This window comes from Macrosteles quadrilineatus, unplaced genomic scaffold (assembly GCF_028750875.1).
Source record: "Macrosteles quadrilineatus isolate MER2022 unplaced genomic scaffold, UCM_ALF_1.0 Scaffold_2__2_contigs__length_208266976, whole genome shotgun sequence".
In the NCBI taxonomy this organism is placed as follows: domain Eukaryota; kingdom Metazoa; phylum Arthropoda; class Insecta; order Hemiptera; family Cicadellidae; genus Macrosteles; species Macrosteles quadrilineatus.
Window position 1 is genome coordinate 137,368,642 of NW_026542595.1, and position 27,383 is coordinate 137,396,024.

Below are 27,383 nucleotides of genomic sequence, written 5' to 3' on the forward strand. Positions count from 1 at the left end.
TATTCACTGACCCAAAAATAGTTCATGTTTTGTATTACTATTGAATTTGTTCCATCCTGAACACAGATATCTGCTATGACAAAAAAATCTTTTACCTACGACCGTTTTTTAATTTAGCCATTTCAGTCCAGTTCTTAGAATTGAAAAGTTTCACTTTACAGCTGTTTACTTTCATATCCGCATAGTTTCATTTCATATCCGCATAGTTTTCTCATATCCACACAGGTAACGGACCAATGAGGTTCAAGCATTGAGAGAAAAGAATTAAAATTGTAATGCTTCGAACGTCAACTAATCAGCTGATCAACTGATCAGTTAACCAATTTAATTGTTGATCCGACTTGTTCATGTTGATACTCGCGTATTCTTAATTAAGTTGGTGGAAGTCCAAAAATAAATGAAATATTTGCCGAATTGTACCTGATACAATATTATTTATGGTAAGATTGCTGCTAGCAATGTAATATTTAACGAAGTTTAACAAACACGTAATTACAGGAAATCAGCTGATTATACAACAAGTCGTTGCATCACTTTCAGTGGCAATGACAATACACGAAAACATAACCTCTCTAAAAAGTTATCAGTAGTAATTGTTAGTAATTAAATCCAGATTGATAGTAATTAAAAAACGGTCATAGGTAAAGTAGTGTACGCAACTCGCGTTAATAGTCTTTACGACACTCGTAGAAGTTTTTAAGGCACTCGCCAAGGCTCGTGCCTTAAATTTTCTACTCGTGTCGTAAAGACTCACTTAACGCAATCGTTGCGTAAACTACTATGCCTGCATCCCTTTATCATGTATAGACCTACTGTATTTATTTTAGTGTAAAACTATTCTTTTAAACCCTTATAATATGTTTAGTGCGGAAAAAATATTAAGGGGTGAGCTGGTACAATTTGTTTATCAAAGATGTCAGCGGCCTCTTTTTACCTTGCATTTACCGTCCACATGGGCCACTGAGGCCTGAGCATGGAACGTAATCAGCAAAGCAAGGGGTGAGCCGGTACAGTACAAGACTGAACTGTAGTGATGAAAATAAAATTACACTGTAGTTTCAGATACCAAGATCCCAACCCAAACCCAAGTCCGTGGTGCTACTGACTGAGCCACCGACTCTAACAAGCAAGAACAACCGATTCACTAACTGTGCAATAACAATCAGTACAATGTACACAGTGCAATACTGTTATCAACTGATTAACTGGCCACTTCTGCCCTTGCTAACTGCACACCATGCGTTTACAGTTATAGGCCTAGTAAATGAAATACTTGTAACATATTAATATTTTGTTGAAAAGAGTTTGTTTTAAGTGATTGAGTTTAGCTAGCTCACCTGAGAAAATCAGAATCCAGGAGAGCTTTATAGAGGCACAACAAACTCACACAACTTAACACTAATGTTTCGACCTATTTAGATTGATAAAATCTAATTTATTAGGCCTAAATATCAGTGTTTTGTTGTCTAGTCTTGTATCAACAATCCCCTGATGAACTCTATTTTTCAGGTTAGTACCTACCATAGCAATGGAAGTCCACATCCTAAAGTTCCCAAACCCTCATATAACAGTTAAACAAATTATTTTAATAATTTAAAACTTTAGGTAATATAATATAGCAACATTAGGATCACACAGAAATAAGTTGAATTGGTCAAATATATTAGTAAAACAAACCACTAAAATGAAATGATTTTAGAACAATAACTAGTGTTGTTGATAGGCACATTGTTTTATTCTGTATTATGACCAATACTTAAAATTTAAATAATTTTTGATTATTTAGTTTTGTTGTGAATCATTAAAAGTTGAGATTTAACAATATCAGGCATATTCAAAAGTTAAAACAGATTGGTAAATTTGAACACAAAAAGATTGCTCTAAAATCACTTCAAGATACAAATCTATAAAACTACTTCTGCAACTCTACAATGAATACAGGTTTATAAAAATTAGTAGTTTTATGAAAGGATGAAATTAAAGTGGTATTTATACTAACTATTGCTGGGCCAATCACCTGGTAGAATACAAATTTTCAAGTAGAATTAATTGACAAAAAACAAAATTTAAAAAGCTTGGTTGGATTTTTCCATGGTTAAAAAATACTGTAGATCTCTGTAATTATTTTAATTGTTAATCAAATTTCATGGAGGGGGTCTTAAAATCATAGGAACAACAATAACATTTCTAAATACATAGAAATAATTATTTTAGACATTTTTGTAATCACCCTCTAATAAATGATTAAAAACTAAAGATAGGGCAATTTGAAAAAGGACGTAGCTAAAAACTAATTCTGAATCAAAACAGTTCATAAAAGTAGGATATTAAAAACCCAATTTTGAATGTTTTAGTTTTACAAATGATTTGTAACAACCAAACATTTATTTCTAAGATAATTCTTCAAAAGTTATGAGAAATTTCATTGAAAACGAACTAAGTGCCGTAAGCACACCAATTTTTAGGAACAAACATCAAGAAGCTCAATAATATATATATTTTTTATTTTATCTGAATTGTTTAGGCTATTAAGAAATGTAACTTCTGAAAATATTTTTTAACAAGAAGTTTAGTTCAATCATTAAAAGAGCCCATTACAAAAACTAGATCAAAAAGTCAAACATAAACACACAAAAAATCAAATAGGCTACTCTTGGGATGGAATTTAACCGATACAAAGGAGTTTAGAAAATGACTTACCATCTCTCTCAGTTCCAGTTGTATTGGTGGTCTGTGTCTGTTTAGTGTAGACGACTGTCTCCTTAGGTGGAATGCTGGTGCACTGTACACTCACTACGCTCAGCTGTGGCTTCTTGCGGCTGGAAACACATTTGCTTACTGTGTAAACTTCATTTTGTGACATTCATGTCCTACTAGAATTTAGTATACAACATACAATGGAGTCCTGATTATCTGACCTAAACCGTGACAAGATTGGATAAGCTGAAAGTTCGAATAATACCAAAAATAATAAAACCCTAAGTAAACATGTAAAAAATAATTAAAGTTTTTCAGCTGTAAATCCTGTTTAATGGAAATCAGGATTGTATCCTTTGATATCAACGGAAGTGTGAACATCTTCTGTTGTAATAGAGTCATCATTGTCTTCCCTGATCACGGTAAAAGTATTCTGTGGTCACAAAGGGATTGCAAACGTCTCTTGTGGTCACAAAATGGCAAAATCGTCATCCTCGCTTAAGGTCGCACCGAATACACATCTCCAAAAAGTCGGGGCAAAATTGCGAGAGTCCTCTGCGGTGTCGGTGAAATCGTGATTATTCTACTTTATTTGTTATATGGAATCATGAACATTGCCTGTGGTCATGCTAAATCGTGAATGTCTTTTGCGAATACGGTAAATTCTCCTGCGCCTGTGGTCACAGAGCGGGGACATCATCCTTGTCTACCATGATAGTGTAAAAATCGCAAGTTTTTGATCGTGCAATCATCGCAGACACTCTTTGCAGTCTAATGAATCAAAGTTCGGCTCTAAAATCGAACCGCTCCCAATATTCTTTTATGAATGACCTGATCTAGGCTTGGCCTAAAAATTATTCCCAGTCCAAACTGAACCTCAAGGGCCATCAGTTAGACCCAAAAGTTAGGATCCAGCAGTGTGTTGTCCCCCACTGCACAATTATCTGGCAGAGCATTTGGTTGCAAGGATTTTAAGGAGGAATAACTAATGTCAAATAATTTAAAAAAAGAACAACGCTCATATGAATGTTTTAATAGTTGCAATACACAATTACTCGTCGATAACTATTAAAATGTCAAAACTAATAATGATTATGAAGAATTTGTTTTCAAACCAAAACTTCAAAACGTATAATCTAGCCTACCTGAAAAGTCAGATATTTAATGGATGGTGTTGGGTTTTGAATTTGGGCACCCGTTAGATCTAGATATCCGAACTGAATCGAATTTGACCAGATTTTTTGGATATTCGCTAAATATTAAACCAACTTTTCCTGTTTTAAATCCATCATCACAACAAAAAAAGTAACTAACAAAGTAAAAACACCGAGTAGTTACAAATTGAAATTGCATAGTATATAGCAACGGTGTCCTAAATACGTTACAAAGCACAGTCAAGTGCAGGTGCTTAAAGCCTAACACGTATCTTCCAATTGTGTATATAGAATGTAGACAGAGGCAGCAAAAGAGGGCCTGATATGGTATATAACCATACCACTCAGAAATAACACACAATATCACCACTGATCATCTGCAGAGAGGTTGGCTAACTGAGGAACGTATAATTTAGATTCCATTGTACCTTAGTGTAACCACAAGTTAGCAAACCACAGAAACTGACTAATATCTACACAGTCTGACTCACCCCACGCTGTAGATGGGCACAGTGCTGGTGAGACTGGTGTCAGGGGTAGCGTTGTTACTGTTGTGTTCAGGAGTCCCGGTGGACGTCACACTGGGAAGACTGGATAGAACATCTGCCAAATGTTTATAGTATTAATAAATCTGTATAAACTATTTCCTCTTCATATTTTAGAAAGAGTCTAGTTTAGCAAGCTTCTTGAGAAAATGAAGAGTTCATGGAATTTTGCTCATCCATCTACTCTCTTATGAAGTCTTACGTTAGGACGATGAAAGTAATGTGTGATGTGTAGCGTTTTAAGATAAATCAACTTGACCCTTTTTTACTTAGTGACTAGCCTAAATATTGACATTGTTGAATTTTATTGTAGAATGTTAACATAACTAACAATGGTTTGTAAGTTTTCAACAGAAAGCTGTTAATAATATGATTATCAATGAAATTACATCAATATTATATCATTATATCGTTTACATAATGAAAACTAAAGTTTAACAAATTAATACAATCAGCACCTAAAACGGTTAGGGTTAGGTTAGTCAGACAATGTTTGTCTATAAGTAGCAGTATTAAATCAAAATTAAATTAACTAAAGAAACAAATTACAACAAACAAAACTAATAAAATTGTAAAATAAAAATTGAAGATAGATTGAGGCTGGTTAGTAAACTCAAAAAATTTCTACTGAGGAAGAAAACCATCCTAAGCACCAAAAATTACAGATTTTCCCCGAGTGAGTCAGGATTGGCTCTACAGCTTTTTGCGTAAATTTGTCATCACTCTGTTATTTTATTCTTTTAAACTTCCATTATTTATTACTAGTTAAGCAATTCTAGAGCAGCAGGCCTTATATCTTTTTAACTTCTTCAAAAATTCTCAATGGAGAAGAAATTTGTTTTTTAGCAATTTTTCCATTCTTTGTATGAACTTGTGGGTACAGTAGAACCTCTTTAATCCGAACCCCCGTAGTCTGAACATCCACTAATCCGAACCCCTCATTGCTGTACTCTATAGCCTACACAGTACAGCAGTTCTTTATTGTATACTGTATTTAATGTACAGTACTGTTTATTCACCATGTTTACTACTGTATTAAATAAACACTGTATTTTAATTAATAAAACATTTTTTTCACTTTTCCCAAAATAATTTAGATCAATTTTAGCCATGTTTTAGCTATTGTTATGTGAAAACAACAATATGTTCTGTAATCCGAACTATTCACTAGTCCGAACTACCCCTGGTCCCAATTAGTTCAGATTAAAGAGGTTCTACTGTATATAGATCTTTAATCCTAGCTGGCAAAGCATTGTACGATTTCATTGTTAGTATTGGGAAGCAGTCGTTCTTCTTGCTCAGCGTAGCCTACAGAATGACACACCGAGTTGATCATTTTCTCTGATGTTATTTGTGTGTATGCTTTTTTTATTAAGAAAAAAACATTACAAGAGTTGTATCCATCATATAATATATTTTTAAGTTTAATATAATTTTGAAACTAATAAGAAGGATGCAAGGCTAATTTGAGAATGTGTTGAGGGGTACGTGGGCTAATGTGTCGTAACTCAAAAAGTTAAAATTTCAAATTGTAAATGTTGACTTTAGATTAATTTTTCATAAGTTAGTGAGCAAATGTATATAGGTAAACTTTACTTTATTTCATGGGTTTTCTAACGTCAAAATAATTTTAATAGTTGATTCAAACTGTTTATTCTAATAATAAATTATTCCAACATTAAACTAAATGACTTTTTTTAAATAATGTATTAAATGTATGTAATGTATGTATGTAAATGTATGTAATGTATTTATGTAATGTATGTATGTTTTAATAATGTACTTATTTCAATAATTGCTTCTGTTGACTTATCTTTTGTAGCATTTTCATGAAAATAATTGTTGACCCAGTGTAAACAGACTATATCTTGAATGAGTAAAGGTGTTGGTACCTATTCTTAAATATGAATGTATAGACATACAGTTGTTTTCAATTCCTATTATTATATTACAGTTTTTCAACAACATTATAACCTAAATATGGTCTTCTAAATATGGTCTTGATTTCAACATAAGACCAGTGTGAATTGTATAACTACCATGACGTATTGAGGTAAGGGTGTGTTGTCTAACCTAATCTGGCTTAAAATACAATGGCCCCAACATGAAGCATAAGTTAGCCTATAGTTTTAATTATGTATAGGCCTAATACCTTTACATAAGTAGAGGGAAAAATTCTATCTAAATAGGTGATGTAAGGGGGGAAATCTGAAAAATCAGCAACCGGCCCACCACTATTTAAAACTAATCTTAAGTTATAGTTTTAAGACTGAATGTCTTTTAACCAAACACTTTTCGTGCATAGGTTCTTCAAAGCACAATCAAAAACATATGCATCTTAAAGGTTAACACTCATATCATTTAGCAAAGGTTAGATTTAAATTGAAACAACAGTGAGTTACGTCTCAATGTCAAACTAAAATCCAGACTAGAAACACAACTTCATCACTCAGCGACTTACTAAGTTGCTCAATCACAAATGATCCTGCGTCTGAAAAAGTTGGGTTCTAATAAGCTGCCGATGATAATAAAAATATAAAATCTAAACACTGTATATATTTATTTTCACACAGAGCTTTTAAAATACAGAGACATTTTGGTACAGTGATCAATTCTTTTGTTAATCCACACATGTAACCTTACCTGATACAGGTGCAACTCCTAGGGAGGAGAGCATATCATCAAGCTCTTTGCGTTGGTCTTTCTCCACATGAACGCTTCGTAAAGCTGCTTCTTCCGCCTGTAAAATTCATGAATATTAGTATATCTACGTGCTAAACATCAGTTTTTTTTTTTTGTTTTTTTTACATTATCTAATGATATTTTTTTAAATTCTTTGGAAAAGAACGACTGAATTTAAGGTTGATATAACATTTATATGTTGTTGTTATTAGGTTTTTATGATCATTGTAAGACGTTTATATTGTTAGGGTGAGGGTAGATTTTATCCAAACGAGGAAGCACTGTTCCAACTGTAATAGGTGTATTCCATGTTTTTAAAGGAGTAACTGTAAAAGGGAGAGCATACCTGGGAAGCTATATCCAGGCTTTGTCTTATTTTATTAGGCTATTTGGTCTAAAATATCACTAAGAATAATTTGTTGACTTACATCTTTTAATTCTTTTTCTCTCCTTCTACGTTCCTTTTCTTCTCTAATAGCTTGAAGCTTGGCCTTTTTCTTCTCTAGTTCAGCCTTCCGGTCAGCCATTTTCAAGGGTATTCAACACAGCACTAAAATTGTATCTTTTGGAAGTGAACTAAGAAGTTACTGAAGAGGCCTGTCAACATAAAAAAGCAAATCAACTTATGTCATTTAAGACTGAAAAGACAATATTAGGCTAACTTACTTACTATTGAGTATTTATTTCAATCTTATGCCACAAAACTTGCGTGAATAAATAATATTTAATTCTTGACAGGTGACTTTACAGAGTTTTCTCTGGGCACTTGTATTGACAATCGTAGAAGTCACAGTGCCTCACATGTGCCATTATTCTAGCACAGACTTGATCTCATTTCACTCTAGAAAATCTTCCACTACCCCTTAGGCTACATTAAGTTAGAATATTAAGGTTCGTGTAACATGGACTCAGCTACTGTGTATCACCTCTTCAACCCAGAGTTCCTGGAGTTAAGTTCTGTTTGTCATCTCTTTTGTTTTGTTTTCTGTTGCAGTAAACTCCCGATTAATTGGCACCGAGACTACCTCGGTTAACGAGAATCTCAGATAACACGAAGGTCTCCTAAATTTTGAGGTTAGGGGTTACAGTACCATTAGGAAGATAAAAGACTTGTAATGTATATGTTTTGTTTTAATAACAATGCATAGTGAATACAAAATGATCAATAATTGGTATTTACGTGGAAAATAAATTTTAAATACTGTAAAGCAGTGTTAAAGGAAAAGAATAAATCAAACATGCTTCTAGGCTAACACTTCTTAAATTGCTTTAGAAAACTTTGAATAAAGTATTAAATTATGCCAAAATTAAACAACAAAACAGAATATGGTGGATCCCTATAGTTTTTAAAGTATAAATATAATTTAGTTTGAATTTGACTTTAACTATACTTGACACAATCATGTCAATATTGCGATGACAAACACTGACAAAAGGTGATACGAGCCGGCAATGCCCAAGCAGAAATGCCACTGCCTTTGATGACGTTCTGCAGACGACTCGTCTAGCTTACGAATGGTACCTAGTATGGTGATTTTTATTTCCTTGGAAACTGTTGATTATTTGTATGTTAAAATAATTCCTAAAATCATTGTTTGAAGTATTTATTTCAAGAATTGCAAATTAATTGCTATTTTTAATTTACTTTCAACAGAAACATTCCTAAAATCGTAGACTTAATTATTTTTTTCCGACCGATAATAAAATATACTAGGTGAACCCGCGCGAATTCGCACGAATAATAAATTAGGATATTATAGCAACGTCGTTAGAAGTTGCGTCGTTGGAGCTCGATCGTTGGCTATATGCATTCTAAGTTCTTTTTGCTGTTCAGTACCGGTAGGAGTATATTGCAGGACGGAGCTCATCATGCTGATAATTTGCGCTTATGGATTAATATTATTCAACCAAATGTTGGGTTAAAATGTGCAGGAGTTCATAGTGCTGCAAGAGCCTAAGAACTCCTTGATTCAATGCTTTGTTTAGCATTCTTTCTTGAACAGCGGTTTCAACATGGTAGATATAAATTTGGGCATATGTGGGATGCTGTAGTTAGATTGTAGTTTCTGCTCAAATGATTTGCTCCATTAAGTAGGCTCTGGATATAGGAGCTTTCTCGGTATGGTGGTAGACTCACTTTTTGCTTATGGCAGCAGGATGAAAATCCTTCGCCTCGTCCTCTTTGTTCTTCTTTAAAATGTAGCGCACCACTTTTCTAACATATTAATGCCACCTCGCCAAGTGAATGCGGCTGAATTCTCGTATTTGTCAGTGTAATTTTGAAAGTACACGTTGCCACTAACTGTCCCAGCTGCTCGTCTGGGCTCCTACGTTTTGCATTGCTTGCCGTATGTTGACTCGCCGTGACCGACCAGCAATATTTCTTTGTCGTTGGATCCTTGGCATGTTTAAACGAAAATAATATGTAAAACTTGTCTCCCGCCGTGTTCTATAGGTAACATTTCTTTGCCGGGTTTCTTATTATTTTTAAAACATGCAAACTGTTTACATTTCAAAACCAAACAAAACAGCTGGGATTTTTTTAAATATATAGATATTTATATTTAGGCCTAGAACGACCTCGGATAACCTGATGCCTCGAATTGAGAGTGTACTGTACTTGTAATTTGGTACAAGGCCTAAATAATGTTTAGTTTACATTTATGTAATTAATCTAATTGCTTTAATTCTATACCTATTTAAACAATATGTAAATCTTTACACTATTTATTGTTATTATATCTTTTTTTGCAGGGGCTGGCTGAAGCCACAAACCACTTCATAATCCTTATTCATTGAATTTTTCGCATCCCAATAATAAGTGGTTTTATTGATAAAACTTAACACCCAAGCACTTGATAAATGCCTACAGTCTGCCAATCAATTCCCTCCTCGGGATGATAACTCCCTCTTACCAGGTTTGTATTGCTATTGGAAAATAGAATACAGTACCTATGTAAATATTGAAATGCTAATAAACTTTGAAGATGAAACTCTAGGTACGAGATGTACCTAGCTTAAATACAGTTTCATTGATACTTTGGTATTATCCGGAGGCCACCCTTATACAGCGTGCTGCGGCGGTTATGTTAGGTTCCGGGTTATCATAACTGTGTTTCTAGGACTTTCCTCGTTTCATTATATATCAAGCAATACCAAATGAGTCATCCATTCGCACGCCAAATCCCCTCCAAGTAGGCCAAGGTAAGGTCGTTGACCGGATGTGTGCATCACCTATCAACGCCTGTATCTGGTGTGGCAGCTAGAGGCGGCGACACATTCAACTCAATCCTCACCAACATCTCGGCCTTCTGGGAGGCAGAACTCAAAGGCCGCAAATTGTAACCAGGTCAAATATGGACAGTAAGTCAATTAAGGTACGTTCATTCCTTTATAATAACCCAACCGCCACAGCACGCTGTATAAAGGTGGCCTGTGGATAATACCAAAGTAGGCTACCATTTCATCTTCAAAATCAAAGGTGAAGTCACCTTAACATCATTACTAGTATCACAACCACCGCTAAGTACCGGTAATATAAATGGAGTAATACCGAACTTAAAACACTTTCAAACAAAATAAACAGTCAAACCAGCCTAATTAGGCACTTGTGCCCTGTGCGGGGAGGTAGAGGAAATTGGATTACGCTGGAAAATTAACATAAGTTTATAAACATTGACATTGGCTCCAAATACTTAGCCAAGAAGTTCTGGCTTAATTTATGATACTTAACCAAATTTACAAGTAGGTTAGGCCTACCATTAAAATACACTTTTTTTTTTTTTTTTTCTCCATAGTCGTTGAGACCAGGGAATCGTCAAAAATTCTTGTTTTTTCTTTTTCTTTCTTCTTTGGATGTTGTTATGTATTGTTGTAGGGTGTGTGGTCTTCGAAATATTCATTTAGACTATAGTAAGGTTTGTTGATTAAGTATTGTTTCAGTTTTTTTAAGAAAAGAGTGTTTGAATCTATTGATTTCAGGTTGTTTGGCAGTGTGTTAAATATTTTAGTTCCTATTATTTTTGGATTTCTGCTGGTTTTAGTGAGTCTGTGTGGTTGTAGATTGTAGTTTGTCTGTAAATTTCTGAGGTTGTAGTTATGGCAATTGTTTCTGGTTTGGGGGGGGGTCATTTTTTAGGAATTTCATTATTTCTAGGATGTACAAGGAGGGTAAAGTTAGGATTTGGTTGGTTGTGAAAAAAGGTTTGCAGTGTTCCCTATATTGCAGTTGTTCAATTGATCTCACAGCTCTTTTTTGAAGTATTAGTAGCTTTTGTAGATGGTAGTCTGCTGCTGAGCCCCAGGCTATGATGCCATACCTCAAGTGACTTTCGAATAGGGCAAAGTATGCTATTTTGGCTGTACTCTTATCAGTCACTGACCAAATCCTTCTTATTGCAAAGAGTGTTGTTGACAATTTCTTTTCCAGGTTTTCTATATGTAGGTGCCAGGATAAGTTTTTGTCCAGGGTGATACCGAGGAATTTGGTTTCTGTTGCCATTGTGATCAAGGTGCAGTTTGCAGGTGGGTTATGGTCAGGTTGATTCGATGCTGTAAAGTTTATGTTGACAGTTTTTGATGTGTTGATTTTGAGGTTTAGTGAAGAACATATTTCTGATGCCAGTTTTAGGGTGTTTTCTGTTTCAGCATGGTTTGTAGATGATGTTGGATAAATGATGGTGGTGTCGTCAGCAAACATTATGCAAGTTTTTTCTGGTGTTAGATGATTTGGGAAGCTATTGATGTATATCAAGAAGTAGAGGGGTCCGAGTACAGATCCTTGAGGAATTCCTCGTTTAGTTAGTTGAGTGGGTGATTTAGTTTTTGTTTGTATTTTATTTATCTGGTGAATTATTTCAACCTGTTGTTGCCTATCTTTGAAATAGTCTTTAATCCAATTTAGTGCGTTTCCTTTTATATTAATTTGGTATAGTTTGTCAAACAGTATATCTCTATCTAGGCTGTCAAAGGCTTTCTGTATGTCTAAGAAGAGTCCTGATGCTGGTTGTTTATTTTCCCAGAGGATGGTAATTGCTTCATGGAGTTCATTTAGTGCTGAGTTGATAGATTTGTTTTTTCTAAACCCGTGTTGATGAGGGGATAGTATATGTAGGTTGGTTAGGTGTTCCATGATCTGTGTATAGATTATTCTTTCGAGGTATTTAGATAGTGTCGGTAAGATTGATATCGGACGGTAGTTTTCCATCAAAGTACTGTCTCCTTTTTTATATTTAGGATATACTGTTGCAGTTTTCATTCCAGATGGGACTTTTGCTTGATTAATCGAAGAGTTTATGATATGAAGAAGGGGTGGTGCGATTTCGCTCTGGCAGTGTTTGATAATTCTATTTGAAATTTCATCATACCCACATGAGTTTTTTGGTGGTAGTGCTTTGAAGATCTGTTTGAGTTGGTCCATGGTTATTGGCTTAAAATTTGATAATTCGAAGGCTTGTGTTAAGTTGGTAGTTTCATGCTGGTCTGTAGGAGGGTGAGGATCATTTATTCGAGTATTGTTACCCTGGGATACAAAGTATCTGTTGAAGGTGTCACTGATCAAGCCTGGGTCGTTAGTGAGGTTTTGATTAACGTTCAGGGTGAGTGGCCTATCAATATAATCTGCTTTGGAGTTTGTTTCCTTGTTTATGGTGTTCCATATTTCCTTTATTGGGTTGCTGGAGCTCTTGATCTTGTTTGAAATGTGTTTACGTTTTTTGTCTTTTATTTCCAGGTCATATATTTTCTTGGGTCCGCGGAATTGGCTAACTCTGGAACTCGCTAACCCCATGTTAAACGCCCTATCTTCAAATTTGGTCGATGAGAGGAACTCGCTAACTTGTTCGGTTTCGGAATTGGCTAACTCCGGAACCCGCTAACCCGCTCTAGAGCCGGGTTAGCGAATTCCGTCCACGTACGGAAGTCGCTAACTCGGTCCCTCGGCGGAACTCGCTAACTCCCAATCAGAAGCCTGGCGGGCCGTCCAATGGGAGCCAAGCACGAAGATTTTTGGTCAGTGTTGCCGAAAGTGTAGTACCTATATCGTATCGGTACCATAATGTCGTATCCTACGAATAATTAGGAGTAAGAGCAACGTTGTCGATAAAATAAATATATTTAGAAGTATGTTTATATTATTCTTATGATTCTTAGGGTGGAAAATGCATTATAGTCTTACCATAAACTAACCAACGAGTAAAATTTACATCCCATTGTAAACTTTGAAGCTAGTTTTTCGTGTCTAGTTCATGTCTGGTGACAATGATCGCTAGTGTCGACGAAATTGTGTTTCTATTATTTTATAGTTAACTTCATTATTTTTTCTTTACTGTTTGTTTATATAACTAGTGGACGTGTTTTTAGTTGTGATTAAAACGTTTCATTTGGTTAAACGAGGTTTTAAATGGCTGAAAACAATAAACAATTGTAAACAAAACACGACCTCTAAAGACAGTGCACCGGACAGAACTAACAATACAACTGTCTTCAGCTGATCCATAAGGATGAGAAATGTACTAATATAAGGGAATATGTTTTATATGTGGTTTTCTTACTTAAATAGTAGTTTATTGGGATGCAAAAATATAATACTGTAGGCCTACATGTAATTTGGATCTTTTACATGTTATGAAATATCTATTTTCGTAGTACGCCATTTGTTTCTTTTATTCACATAAATACCATTTTGTGAATTTCTGCTAATAAAATTATTAAGTTAGTATTTTTTATACTGGGCTTGTAACCTTGAATCATAAAATTCAATCATAAATCATGATAAAATTTACATGTTAAACATCATTACAGAAATACATTGTAGTGGTAATGTATTTTTAAATAGAGCTATTGAATTTAAATAAATATTGATCAATACATTATAAAGTGGTAGGCCTAATGTATTCATGGATTGCAATAAAAATTAGTCTATGCATAAATACTACTTGTAAATTTCTGTTATCGTAGGCTATTAGTGTAGAACCCGGGTCATCCTCTTAATTTTGTTAAATTAATATTAATTTTACGTCTTTCAGTAGGCCTACTTTTTAAAAGTCTTGAGTGTTTACGGTTCTAAATGGACCCAGGCGTTCTTGTTTGTTACCATTTTTATTAATGGTGGCCATAGCTAAAATTACCTGATCTTATTCAAAAACAAAGCTATTGTCTATTGAGTAGTTTAGTACCGGGGAACGGGGAACCGAGCAATGGCTTGGTATAGTTTATTTCGATTGTAAAAGCAATATAATGAAACCCCACACTCAAATCAGGAAAATCCGTCAAGTCGTTGATTAAGAATCATGAATTAAAATAACCCTGTCACGTTTTATTATATGAATATTATATCTTCTCCTATTATTTACTAGTGGTGCTTAGGTGTACAATCTAAAAACTGTTTTAAAACATGTAACATTATTACTAAAAATTCAACACATTTTATAATTAGGCAACTATTTACTATTAGGCCTACAATGCTTTGGTTTAAACTATTAGGCGTAGATTTAGGCCTACAGATATTCTATAAATTGATATGAAACTTAGTCTATGTCATATTTGTACACGTAAGTTGGAAGATTCAACGACGAAAATTTAATTTTAAATCTATGAATTAGGTTTGAAAGTTACGGTGGTTGATGACTGTATTAATTAATGGTTTTGGTTTATTACGACATTACGATTAAATTTGTTTTCCGTGTTTGAGAACTTGCGTGTATTTTAGCTGATTTTCGTAGAGGTTTAATTATTTAGTACCAATTAAACTGAATTTTTAATATTTTTCATATTCTGTTATTTTTTTTATACTGATGGCATTTATATTAAAGATCGAAACCATAAACATTTAATTGGCCATTGTACAATTAAACAAAAAAAACACTTTTTCATGATTTTTTTATTGTTTTTGAATTACTATCGGTTTAAAGTGGAATTGATAACAAAAAACAATAACATTTACTGTAACTTCATTGTCACTGACATTTTGAAATACGGCAGTCTACGATTATTTCGTTGTACAAGGTTGGCAATGCTCCGTGCAGTGGGCGCGGCCGGGTTAGCGACTTCCAGAGTTAGCGAATTCCGCCGCGAGACAAAATCGAGTTAGCGGGTTCCGGAGTTAGCGAATTCCTGACTGAGACGGTTAGCCAGTTCCAGAGTTAGCCAGTTCCGACACACGACCGAGTTAGCGAGTTCCAGAGTTAGCCAATTCCTACGTCTCATTTTCTTCAGCTTTTTGTAGGTGGCGTTATCTTTGTCTGTTCCGGTTAGATTGTATTTATTTTGTGCGGTCTGTAGGTTACTTCTGAGTTTGTGCAGATTTTCATCCCAAAAACGGTTTGGATTTTTGTTTTTAATAGTTTTAAGGAACCTGGGCATGGTTTCATCCATATTTAGTCTTATGGTTTGGATTAGTGCCCTATACTGGTCGTCTACAGAGGGGTTTTGATAGACATTTTCCCAATTTTCATTTTTTAGTTTGGTTTTCAGCAAATCTAGATTTTGGGGAGTAATAGGCCTGATCATTTTTTTAAAAGGCGTTGTAAGTGGAGCGGAGAAATCAGATATCTTGCATACAATTGCTTCGTGGTCTGATATATTACTTTGTTGCGCTGTAGCTTTAATTAATGATGGGTTTATGTTTGTAATGCAGGCATCAATGCAGTTCTTTGAAGTCGGGGTTATTCTGGTGAAAGAAGTTTCAATTTGATGTAAGTTGTGAGATTTTAGTGTATTTGAAAGTTGTTTAACATCTTTATCATCTTGGTTTTGTAGTTTGATGTTTATGTCACCCAAGATAACTATTTTTTTCTTTTTGTTGGAGAATTGCTGTAGTAGGCTATCTGCAATGTCAAAAAACTGGTTTTTGTTTTGGTCAGGTGATCTATATGCCCCAATTATTATTAAGCTTTGTTTCTTTTTATTTAGTTGTACCACGGCAAATTCTGCAGTCTGTTCCTGGTTGAAGTCCTTGGTGGAGATGGTTTGTATTGCTGTAGAGGTTATATTATTCTTAACATAGATTGCAACTCCTCCCCATAGGTGAGTTTTTCGAGAGAATTCTGCTGCAAGTTTGTAGCCATCAAGGTAAATCTGGTTTAGTTGCTCAGTTTTATGTCCGTGTTCTGTAATTATGAGGATTTCAGGGTTGACGCTGTTTATTTCAAAAATCAGTTTATCAATTTTCTTTTGCAGGCCTCTCTGTATATTTAAGTAGTATATTGTTGTTCCAGTATTACAGGTCTTTTTTAGATTTTGTCTTGGTTTTGGGATGCAGGTTGTGAGTGTTGGCGAGTTGTGGGCTTCAAGTCAGGCTTTGTGGTGTATGCCTATATGTTCTTCACATATATTGTTTTGGTTTGGTGGGAAGTCAGGGTTTGTCTTATCCATTTTCTCCGTTTCCTCCGCGTCGTCATCAGTGGGTAGTCGGGCTTCAGTTTCTTTTGTATTGTCATCAGTGAAGAGCTGGGGTTGGTGTACGGTGGAGATTTCCTTATTTTTAGATTGTTTGGGTAGGCCTACAGGTTTAGTGTTTCCCTGTCCTTGTAGATCAGCCTCTTCTAGGATCACCTTTGCTAATCTCCATGACCCCCTCCTATTGAGGTGAACTCCGTCAAGGGCAAAACACTCGCTGGTAAGCACTGAGCTTGTGTCTATGTATTTTGCGCCTAGTTCTTCACACATGAATTTAAGCGCTTCATTAACTTTGTAGATGAAGTCATTTTCGACATCATAGCGGTAAGGAATGCTGTTGACGTACCATTTAGTATTCTTAAAATATTTCATGCCAGCCTCGATTGTAAGCCAAATGGGCCGCATTACATGGTTTGGGGTCTTTGCGTCTATAGTGTTATTTGAACCTACATTTAAAATGATTTTGTGAGGGTTGTGTTCCATTTCAGTCAAGTACTTGCTACAATCTCTAATTTTACAGCCTGGCATTATTTTTGAGGTTATGTTAGCTTTGTATTCTGTTTCTATGATGTTGGCTGTACCACGGAGGAGCGAGTCGCTGATTATTATTGCTTCTGTGTTTTGAAGTTTTTCCTTTGGCTTAGCGTGTTGGGTTTTTTCCAGAGGGGTTTTGTTTTGACCACTTTTTTGATTTGGAGGGTAGCAGTTTATTTGGTCTTTAGGTGCGATTTGTTCCTTCGATGTTGGGGTCTGGCTGTGAGAATATGGAGACAGTGCACTGGTTTTGCTGTGGTTCGGTGTGGGTACCGGTAGGCCTATTGTCTGTTTGTTCAGTGGGGTTTCTTTTTGTGTAGGCCTAGACTGATAGGTTGGTCCTGTTTTTTTATTTGTTTGCCTATTGGTATCTTTGGCTACGTTGTTGATGTTCGGACCGGAGTTGGTGTTAAAATCTTTACATAGGTCATAGACAGTCTGTTCTAATTTATAGATTATCTCCATTTTTATAGCAATTGTCTCGGATAGTTTAAGATTTTCTTGATTTTTGTCTTGGAGTTGCTTCTTTAGATTTTCGATGTCACTCATTAGGATATCCACAATACAGTTCATTTGTGTGTTCAGGGGGTGGTCTGCTGTAGATTTAGGCCCATCTTCAGGGTTTGTCTCAGAAGTTTCCTGTTGGACGAGTCCTGTCGAGCCTTGATTTGATTTGAATTTGAGTTATGGTTAGGTCTAAGTTGTTTACAATCTTTGCATACCCATGTCAGTATGAATCTGTCAGATACCATAGCTTTGTATTGCTTATCCGTAATGCCGGCACATCTGGTGTGGTGCCATTTTTTGCAGTCGCATTCAACTGCCTTGTCATTTTCCTCAACGTTTTGTTCACATACTACACAGAGAGTAGGGTTTGGTGTAGTCATTTTGGTTTTCTTGGTTTGCACCTACGTCAGTTTTTGAAATATTTTTAACCATAATTGCTTTTTTTTTTTTTTTTTTTTTTTAATAGGAGATAGGAGGTTTGGTCTTTGGTATAGGTTGCCCAAGGATGTTGGTAGGGCTGGTTTGGAATGGTCTTTGGTTTGTAGTCTAGATTTACGAAAATGCCTAACTTAACTTAATCAAGCCTAGCTTAGTGAACTTTGATTTCCTTTTCCTATCTGTAGCCTATTTGTTTTGTTTGAAGTGTATGAGGTTTTGTTGTGGTATTTGTGCAGTGTAGATGTGTATTATCGTGTATTTTTAATTGAATGTGTGAGATTAAATATGGTAATTTGGCAATGTGTGTATGTGACTGATCAGCAGACAGTTTTAAAGTCTTTTCTGATTGGTTGTAGGGTTCAGCCAGTTCAGCTTGCTGCCTTCATCTCCTCAAAATAGGATTCAAGATGGCCGATCACTAACTCACATTTAATATTTGAGAGCTTAATAAAGATTTTAGAGTTTTATTATCACCATATATCACATTATTTTCTTAGCATCTTTACTAGATAAGTTCATGCATTCGTAAGATATTGATGTCTTTACGTTAAATATGTTGGCAAACTTGAAAATATAACGTCCTGGTAAAGCTACTAGGAAGTAAAATGGCTTGGTCTTACCAATATGTTGCTATGTTCTTTTCAAGTATAAAAGTTAATATCCAGTAAGAAACTATTTATTGCACTTGTAGAATACACTTTTATAAACACGATTTTATGTTGATACTGCTTTAAAGATTTTAAGAAACACTTATAAGATGTAAAATATGGAGAGCTGATGCGGGAGCTCAACCTGTTACGTCAAAGACCACCAAAGACGCTCTACTACCAATTGTAAAAAACGGATTTAACCAGAGTTAAGTTATTTAAACAAGTCCCATTAATGCACTTCAATACCACATGTAAAAATGGGCAACATTGAAATGGAGGATCCAGGTGCTGGTTGTGGATATGGTTGTGTTGGGCACTACACCTAAGGCGAGAATAGAGAAGAGTGAAGAGGTATCACTGGCAAGATGGAAACCTTTTTAGGTTTCAATGGCCAAGGAGGTAAGGTGAGGTGTTAATATTTACAGCCTAGCTTTAAATCGGTTAAAATGTAGCTCAACTCTTTAACTTAATACTTTAATCTTAAATGGCGACCATACTAAGTTAATGTAATGCCAAGTATGAATGGAGGTGAGTGTAGGATGAGTGGCGCGATCTTGTAGTCTTGTTAGTGACTAATGCCGACATTTTCCCTTAGACACAGCAGTTAATTAATAAGCAAATGGCAACTGAGGGACCTACAATTTATAATGGAATCCGAACCACAAATGCTATAACGGCTGAATAGAGCATTGAAAATGTCCATCAAATCCCTCCATCATTGGGGATTTCCATGACTTTTTGCCTATTTCTATGACTTTCAATGACCAGAATTTGGCTGCACTTTACTTTAGGTCCTACACTCATTCGAGTGAAAATATTGATTATTCGATTGTTTCATTCGATATATCGTTTGGTTAGTTAGGTTAGGTTAACCATACCTAACTAACCAAACGATATATCGAATGAAACAATCGATTAACCGATATATCGATCAAAATTTTCATTCGAATGGGTGTAGGACCTAAAGTAAAGTGCAGCCCAGAATTTTTTTCCATGACTATATCTGACTTATCTTAATGTTCGCCCATTTATTGCGCAATCGCAGGGTTTTATTAAAATGTATCTTAGAAACTTAAAAACAATGTAAAGTATACTGTTTTATATATCATTTTGTTTGGAAAATTATGGGCTTCAATGTAACATATAAAACATTACAAAAAAAATGTTCAACAATTTTTGTGGGGTTAACATTTCTCAAAAATTATAAAATAAATGAAAAAAATTTATGTTTGCGCTCAATAAATTGTTATAATTTATAGGTCTACAAATATTTTAAAATAGGCTAGCCACTTTGTTCAGAATTTTACGAGGATTCCAAAAATATAATAATATATAAGGAAGTAGATTTGCAAATAAATAAGTTATGGGCAAAAAACTGATTTTGGTACATAGGTACTTAGCGTTTAGCTAAGAATGCATAGCCTAACCATAGCTAGGAATCTGGCTGATAATTTACATCAATATCACTACCTACTTCTTCAGGATCATCAACCAGCCCTTCAAAATCACTTAAATCTTCTTATAATGCACCACGTATATATCACTACGGTACTTTTGATTTTTAACACTAAAACAATGATAAACATAATAAAACACATCAGTCATCGGTGCGAGGTCAACCAAGCTGTTTACAAATACGCTTGTCAGCTGTCTGCTACAATTATGATCGGCTCGAGAAAAAAAAGCGCTTAGAGACAGACCTCGGGAGAAAGCTTAGAATCTGCCAAATAAAACGATACCTAACTCGATCCAGTTCAATCCGATTTTGTCAGTTATAGAGCCTTTGCCGTAAACAGTGTTTGTGAGTTGAAAAATCGACACAAAACACTACTCAAAGTGTGTTATGTGTCGATTTTACGACACATAACACTCTGTGCGTAGGTCTAATGAAAGCACGCTTTTTTGTGTTGTTTGGTTGAAATACTGGTGTGCGCCCAAGTAAAAACCGTACGCCAAAGTAAAGCTTTCTGTGCAAGGAAGCCCACTTTGCAAGGTGACTGTAGGAAAAATATATTTGAATGTTTGTATTAGGCCTAGTTTGAAAATAGGCATAGCCTATGTGATTTTTTATGGGTACACTTCCGTATCTGTTGTCAAAACCGAATGAGAAATTATTTAATCTATTGTAAAAGTCAAAATTAATAGGCGAAAATACTGAACATAGTAGCCCTACACAGCAACATTTGACACTTTCGCCTACAGCCTAACTTATAAGCCCAGATAAAACTACCTTTCACGCTTAGCTTTGAGAGACAATTATTTCACAAAATACACTGAACTCTCCAAAGAAGAAAGTTGAGGACGAGATGAGAGGAAAAAATTAAATTTACATTTCTTACCTGATAAGATCCATAAAACTAATAACTTAGTGTCTTCATTCGGCTGAGGAAATTATCGTAACTTCCAACTTGACATTTGTTCTAGCATCCATTCATTTTCTTTCTTTTCTTCTTCTTCAGCCAGTTCCAGCCCCTCCTCAGCCAGCAGCACTGCCAGCAACCAGAGCAGTAGGAAAAACAATACCCCGGCCGCAGCAAACCTGCAGACTAAACGAAGTTCAACTTGTCTGATTACATTTTTACTAAAATATTTCCATAAATAAGACATATTTATTCCCAATTTAAATAACATTAGATTTCACGAGTGCTTAGGTTTGCTGCTACGGGGAAGGTAAAAAGCGTTTTTGGACCATACGCACGGCCGCCTTTAACCACGGCCGCCACCTTTAATCACCTTTAACCTTTAACCACGGCCGCCTTTGTGACCGTGCCATACGTCAATAGTATAGGATGAAATAAATAAAATTGCAAAATTTTATCAATATATACCCATAAACTACAACAGTTTTAATTTTATCCATAAGAATAACATGGGAATTTTAAATGACACTATTTTTGAATTTTCTCCGTGTTAGGCATACAACAGCTGAAGCGCTGTTTATATAGGTACCGGTACTAAACTATTTATTTTTTTAGGCTCTACAAAAAGGTTTGAAAAGAAATTACAAATTTGTTTGTTTTTAGGGTCAAAAATGGGAAAATCCCATTTTTGACCTCAAAACAAAAAATAAAACCGCACCCGGGTCCAGGTCTTACACCATGAGTACTGGTACTACCATAGACTAACCAACACAAGGGAGTATGTTTTATCTATGGTACTACCATGTACTACGGTAAAGCGTAATCCCTATGGGAAATTCGCTAAAACGGGACTGAGTTCAGTGTTGCCACTCTAGGGCTAGGGCAGTATTATATTGTGTTGGAGTGACAACATCATCCAATTTACCTGTTTTGTTATGTTGTTTTTGTTATGATAAAAAAGTAAATAAATGTTATTATTGTGTGAGTCTAAAGAATAGTTAATTCAAATTTAATAGATTATGAGACTTAATTAAATGAGGAATATGGAAAGAAATATGAGTAATCACATTGAACTTTTGAACAGAAATAATTATGACACATGGAAAATGCAGATGGAAGCAATTTTAGTTAAAAATGAGTTACTTGGGTATGTGCTAGGAATATGAACCATTGAAAGGCCTCTAGAAGAAGGTGAAAAAATGACTGCTTGGCTAATAACTTATGTAAAGGCAAAGGCAGATATAATCCTCTCTATCAGCCCAAGCCAATAAAGCAAGAGTGAAAGGATGTAACACTTCAGCAGAGATATTGAAAAAAATAAAAAGCATTTATGATTCCAGTGGACCTGCAAGGAAAGCCTTTTTGTTAAAAGAAGCTGATTTTGATGAAACTGACACCTGATTATGATTTCAGAGATTACATGAATATGTTTTTTTATGTGGTGGACAAATTAAAAGGAATGGAAATCGATATTAATGAGGATCTTTTTTTTACAATTTTTCTTTTGTATTCCCTGTCAGATAAATTTGAAAACTTTAGAATTGCTATTGAAACTAGAGATGCACTGCCTTCTCCTGAAACTTTAAAAATAAAAATTGTAGAAGAGTGGGAAACGAGAAAAGAACATGGTAAGAAAGAGAGTTGAAGCTCTGCTATTTTCAAAAGACTCTTATAGAAATAGAACCGAATCAGTTGATTTTCCGTTTCGATGCTTTATATGTAAAGCGATTGGGTATAAAGCAAAATTTTGTCCCAAAGCAAATAAAGATCAACAAAACGTAGCGATTGCTAAACTAGAAGAAGTAAGACTTAATTCTTCCGTAGAAGATGACTGTTATTTTGGAAACTTATCAATGAAAGATATACACTCGTGGACAGTGGATGCACTTCACATGACTCATGTGAACAGTAAATTTACCAAGTAGCCTAAAGCCTGCAAATGAAAGAAGTATCTCTCTTGCCAACAATTCATTAACTGGTGCAAGAGGAGTTGGAACAGTTAATACATATGAAGATTTTAAATGGGAGTACAAATCTAAGCGTTAATTTGTATGACACCTTGTATGTATCAGAACTTCGAACAAACCTGATGTCTGTAGCTAAATTTACTGTTACTAAAATTACTAGGCTATCAAGTTTTGTTTAAAAAAAGATGCTGCTTTGATAATAGATCAGAATGGACAGACAATGATCCGTGTGAATAGGTTAAATGGACTTTATTACGTACAAGAGAGTAGTGAAGAAATGAATATAAGCTGTAAAAAATCAAGTCTATTGTCTTGCACCAACATTTTGGAAACTTGAACTTTGGAGACTCGAAAAGAATAATCAATTTAAATAGGTATGGTTAAAGGTATTAAAGTAAACACAAAAGAGCTTATTCCACAATGCGAGGTGTGTATTCAAGGAAAATTAACAAAAAGACCCTTTCCTAAAAGTGAAAGAACATATTGAAGTGCTGGACATTATTCACTCTGACATCTGTGGACCAATGAAAACTGAGTCACATGGAAAATCTCAATATTTCATTACTTTTATTGATGATAGCTCAAGATGTGTTTGAAGTTTACTTTTTGAAGAAGAAAAGTGATGCATTAGATTCTTTCAAAAAGTACAAGAACAAAGTAGAAAATTTTACAGGAAAAAAAATTAAATATCTTTAAACAAACAATGGAGGAGAGTATGTTAACAGAGAGTTCGATGGATTTTTGTATTGTAATGGTATTCAGAGAAGATTAACATGTAGCTGAACGCCTCAACAAAACGGAGTGGCTGAACAGATGAATCGTACAATGGCATGGCAAGATGTTTGCTCATTGAAGCAAATCTTCCTCAAACGTTTCAGGCAGAAGCAGTTGCAACAGCAGCTCATGTTAGGAATAGATGCCCATCAGATGCAATTGATGGTGTATTACCATATGATAGATGGTACAGGAAAATTCAAAATGTTTCGTATCTAAAAAAGTTTGATTGTAAAGGTTTTATCATTGACAATACAAATGACAAGTTTCAACCAAGAGCAAAAGAAGGGATATAATATGTTGGTTGCTCAGATGTATCAAAGGGCTGGAGGATGTGGTTACCTGAAGATAGGAAAATAATTACAACTCGAGATGTAGTTTTTGACACATCTTCCTTTCCACATGTCGATGTAAATCATACTAATTCAAGCATTAGGGTATTGCCTGTAGACAGTTTACTCCAAAGACATGAAAAGGTCGAAGAAAATCAAAGAAGTGTTCAAGTTGATCAACCAAAAGGTACTGATGAGAAAAATGTACTTGTACTTGAAGATAGGAAAACATCAACAAATGAAACTAAAGAACATCAAATGAAATGGAAGAGATTGAACATGACGAGCCATATATGATGATTGATGGGAATAATAATGGAGATGATCATCAGAATAATGATATTAACTTGAAAGTAAGAAAATCTGAAAGAAAAACAAAAGGTGTTCCTCCTAACAGACTATCATTAATAGCTCAGGGAAATGTGATTGAACCAAAATCTTGGATACAATTGGATAAATTGCCTGAACCTGAGAAAAATCAATGGGTTGTAGCAGCTCAAGAAGAAATGGAAGCCTTATTAAAAAATGATACATGGGAACTTGTAGATTTACCCCTACAGAAAACAGCAGTTGGATGTAAATGGATATTTTTATAGCAAAGTATGGAGATGACGGTATGGTTGAGCGCTATGAGGCATGTTTAGTAGCCAAAGGTTACTCATATTTAGAAGACTATGATGAAATATTTGCTCCTGTTGTTAATTCAACAACAGTAAGAATTTTACTAACCATAGCAGCGACAAAAGATCTGACTGTGCATCATTTTGATGTAAAAACAGCCTTTTTAAATGGAAAGTTAGAAGAAGAAATATATATGCAACAGGCCGAAGGTTTTGTGAAATCTGATAGGTAATGAAGATAAAGTTTATAAATTAAAGAAATCAATTTATGGGCTAAAACAAGCAGCTCGGGCCTGGAATGAAACACTGAATACAACAATGATGAGCATGGGATTTGAAAAAAAATATTCTGACCCCTAATTATATACGAGTAATGCTGATGGAAATTATACATATGTAGTGGTTCATGTTGGTGGCATTTTGTGTGTTGGATCAATTGAAAATGTCAAGAAAACATTTCAAAAACTGACACAATGCTTTGAAATGAAAGACTTATAGGAGTTGTTCACACCTACTTAGGAGTTGCAATTGATAAGATGGATGGAGACTTTTACATTCACCAAAGAAGAAAAATAAATAAAGTCATAAATGAACATGGGCTGGAAAATAGTAAACCAGCAAGAACGCCAATGGAAGTTGGATATATCAACTCAACAGCTATGTCACCAGATCTGATGGATAACAAGATGTACATGTACAGGAAGGCAGTAGGATCACTTCTTTATCTTGCTGTGACTTCAAGACCGGATATTTTGTCAGCTGTTGGAATTCTAGCTAGAAGAGTTGAAAAACCCACTCGAAGTGATTGGAATGCTGTAAAGCGAATAATAAGATGAAAAGTAGGCTACTATTGACAAGAAATTAAAATTAGGGGTGGAAAAAGAATTGAAATTGTCATGCTATGTAGATGCTGATTAATGTTCCTGTAATTTTAACAGGAATGGGGGTTGCACTATTTTGTTTAGAACTATAAGGACCATTATGGATGCAATTAAATCAGAATTGTTTTTCTTCTTCAAAAAATCAATTTTTCGGTTTTTTATGGGTTTTTATGGGAAAATAGCATAAGTTACAATAACTTTTGAACCGAAATTTTTACAGGAATGGGGGGTTGCACTATGTTGTTCAGAATCACAAGGATTTTCACATACTAACTTCAATGAAAACCGGCTTTTTGGGAAAATATTATTTTTTTTTCTTATTTTACGGGGGTTTTGTGGGAAAATAACATAATTTTACTATAACTGTTGAACCGTAATTTTTTGCAGGAATGGGAGTTATAGGCTACCATTTTGTTCAGAACTAAAGGGCTACAACATACAAATTTTTTATCAAAACCATTCGAGCCATTTTCGAGAAAATCTGATTTTCCCGTTATTTTATGAGTTTTTTGGAAAATCAACATAAAAAATCAAAATTTAAAAAAATATGAAAAAAACGTCTGGAGATACCATAGTTTAGTACCTACATACCAAATTTCATGAAAATCGGACCACAGGTGTAGTCTGTAGCTCTGTACATATCCACACATACAGACACACACACACACACACACACACAGACATCAGTCTGGATGAATATTTGTCTTGACAAGAACTTGAATAAATCATGTCTTTACTGCAATAACTCTAATCAGCATTTTTTTTTTTTTTTTTTAATTAACAACTTGTATGTATTACAAACTGCACAACTTGTATTGACGCCCTTTCAATCTTAAAGATTGCAAATAAAGTATTTCTTGTATTATCACTTCGTAAACCACTTTTTTGGGTCCAGGGGGGACCCAAAACGGACGTATGCACTCTAAACTCAACCTTGAAAATTGTGACGAAAACAATATACTTTCTCCATATACTATACTATGTATAGGCGAGAAAGTAAAAATACACAAATACCATAGCTGCCTGCAAACCAAACACCTGTAACAACACTACTTAGGCCGCAGCCTGGAGTTAAAGGTGGCCTTGCCCTTACCATAGATAAAACACACTCCCTTAGTAAAGTTCCCATCCTTATGGAACAGGGGAAAGCCAACTCTATTGAGTTCTGTCTAGTGTACTGTACAGGTTTTGTTTAAATTTTTTTTTGTTACAGTATTTCAGTCTTTTAACCAACCAAATAAAACTATCGAATCCTATAACTATCGAAACAATAACTCTCCCTCTAGTTATATACCTCTAGTTATATATATGGTAACCAAATAGTAAAGCACAAATCATTAAATTAACATTAAAATTAAAAAAAAATGTTGTTGACACTACCAATCAGTGTAACCGGACATGAACTAGACACAAAGATGAGCTACAATTTCTAGAACGTTTAAACGTTCTTCGGTTCTTCTAGACAAAATTTATAATGTGTAACGCGAATGCAACACACACTAGTTACACAAATAACCATTATTATTGTCTTACGGATTGAATTATTATGAAGATGAATGTTAACAAAATCATCACTTGTTATTAATTGAATCGTCAGTTATGGAAAATCGAATTTAATCCATGCAGTAATCCAATAGAATATACAACACAAAGAATTGGTTCAAAAAAACTAACCGCATCAACTTTAAACAAGCAAGAACAATATCTATCTGACTAAATTCACTGACTAGTTACCTTTGAACCCACATTTTAACATGCAATCTTAATGTGATTGATGTGTTTTGAAGGAATTTGAATCGATCTAAGCACTTTCATAGAAAATATGGTATGGTCAAGGTCAAGAATA

The 27,383-nt window shown here is 34.7% G+C and overlaps 1 protein-coding gene across 19 annotated transcripts in view; it reads right to left on the reverse strand.

Moving 5' to 3' along the window:
- LOC128985327 (cytoplasmic dynein 1 intermediate chain-like) overlaps positions 1–21,045 on the reverse strand; it is a 42,900-nt gene extending 21,855 nt beyond the window's left edge. For 13 of the 19 annotated variants that reach the window (XM_054404743.1, XM_054404741.1, XM_054404739.1 and 10 more), the window contains exons 1-6: positions 20,943–21,045; positions 7,507–7,675; positions 7,040–7,136; positions 6,858–6,887; positions 4,343–4,454; positions 2,701–2,819 (exon numbers count right to left, since the gene is read on the reverse strand). In XM_054404743.1, the coding sequence (XP_054260718.1) occupies positions 2,701–2,819; positions 4,343–4,454; positions 6,858–6,887; positions 7,040–7,136; positions 7,507–7,605 (457 nt within the window). In that variant the 5' untranslated portion in view covers positions 7,606–7,675; positions 20,943–21,045. The remainder of the gene's footprint in view (positions 1–2,700; positions 2,820–4,342; positions 4,455–6,857; positions 6,888–7,039; positions 7,137–7,506; positions 7,676–20,942) is intronic. The other 6 variants (XM_054404742.1, XM_054404740.1, XM_054404737.1 and 3 more) reach the window with 1 other exon arrangement.
- Positions 21,046–27,383: the final 6,338 nt, after the last annotated feature.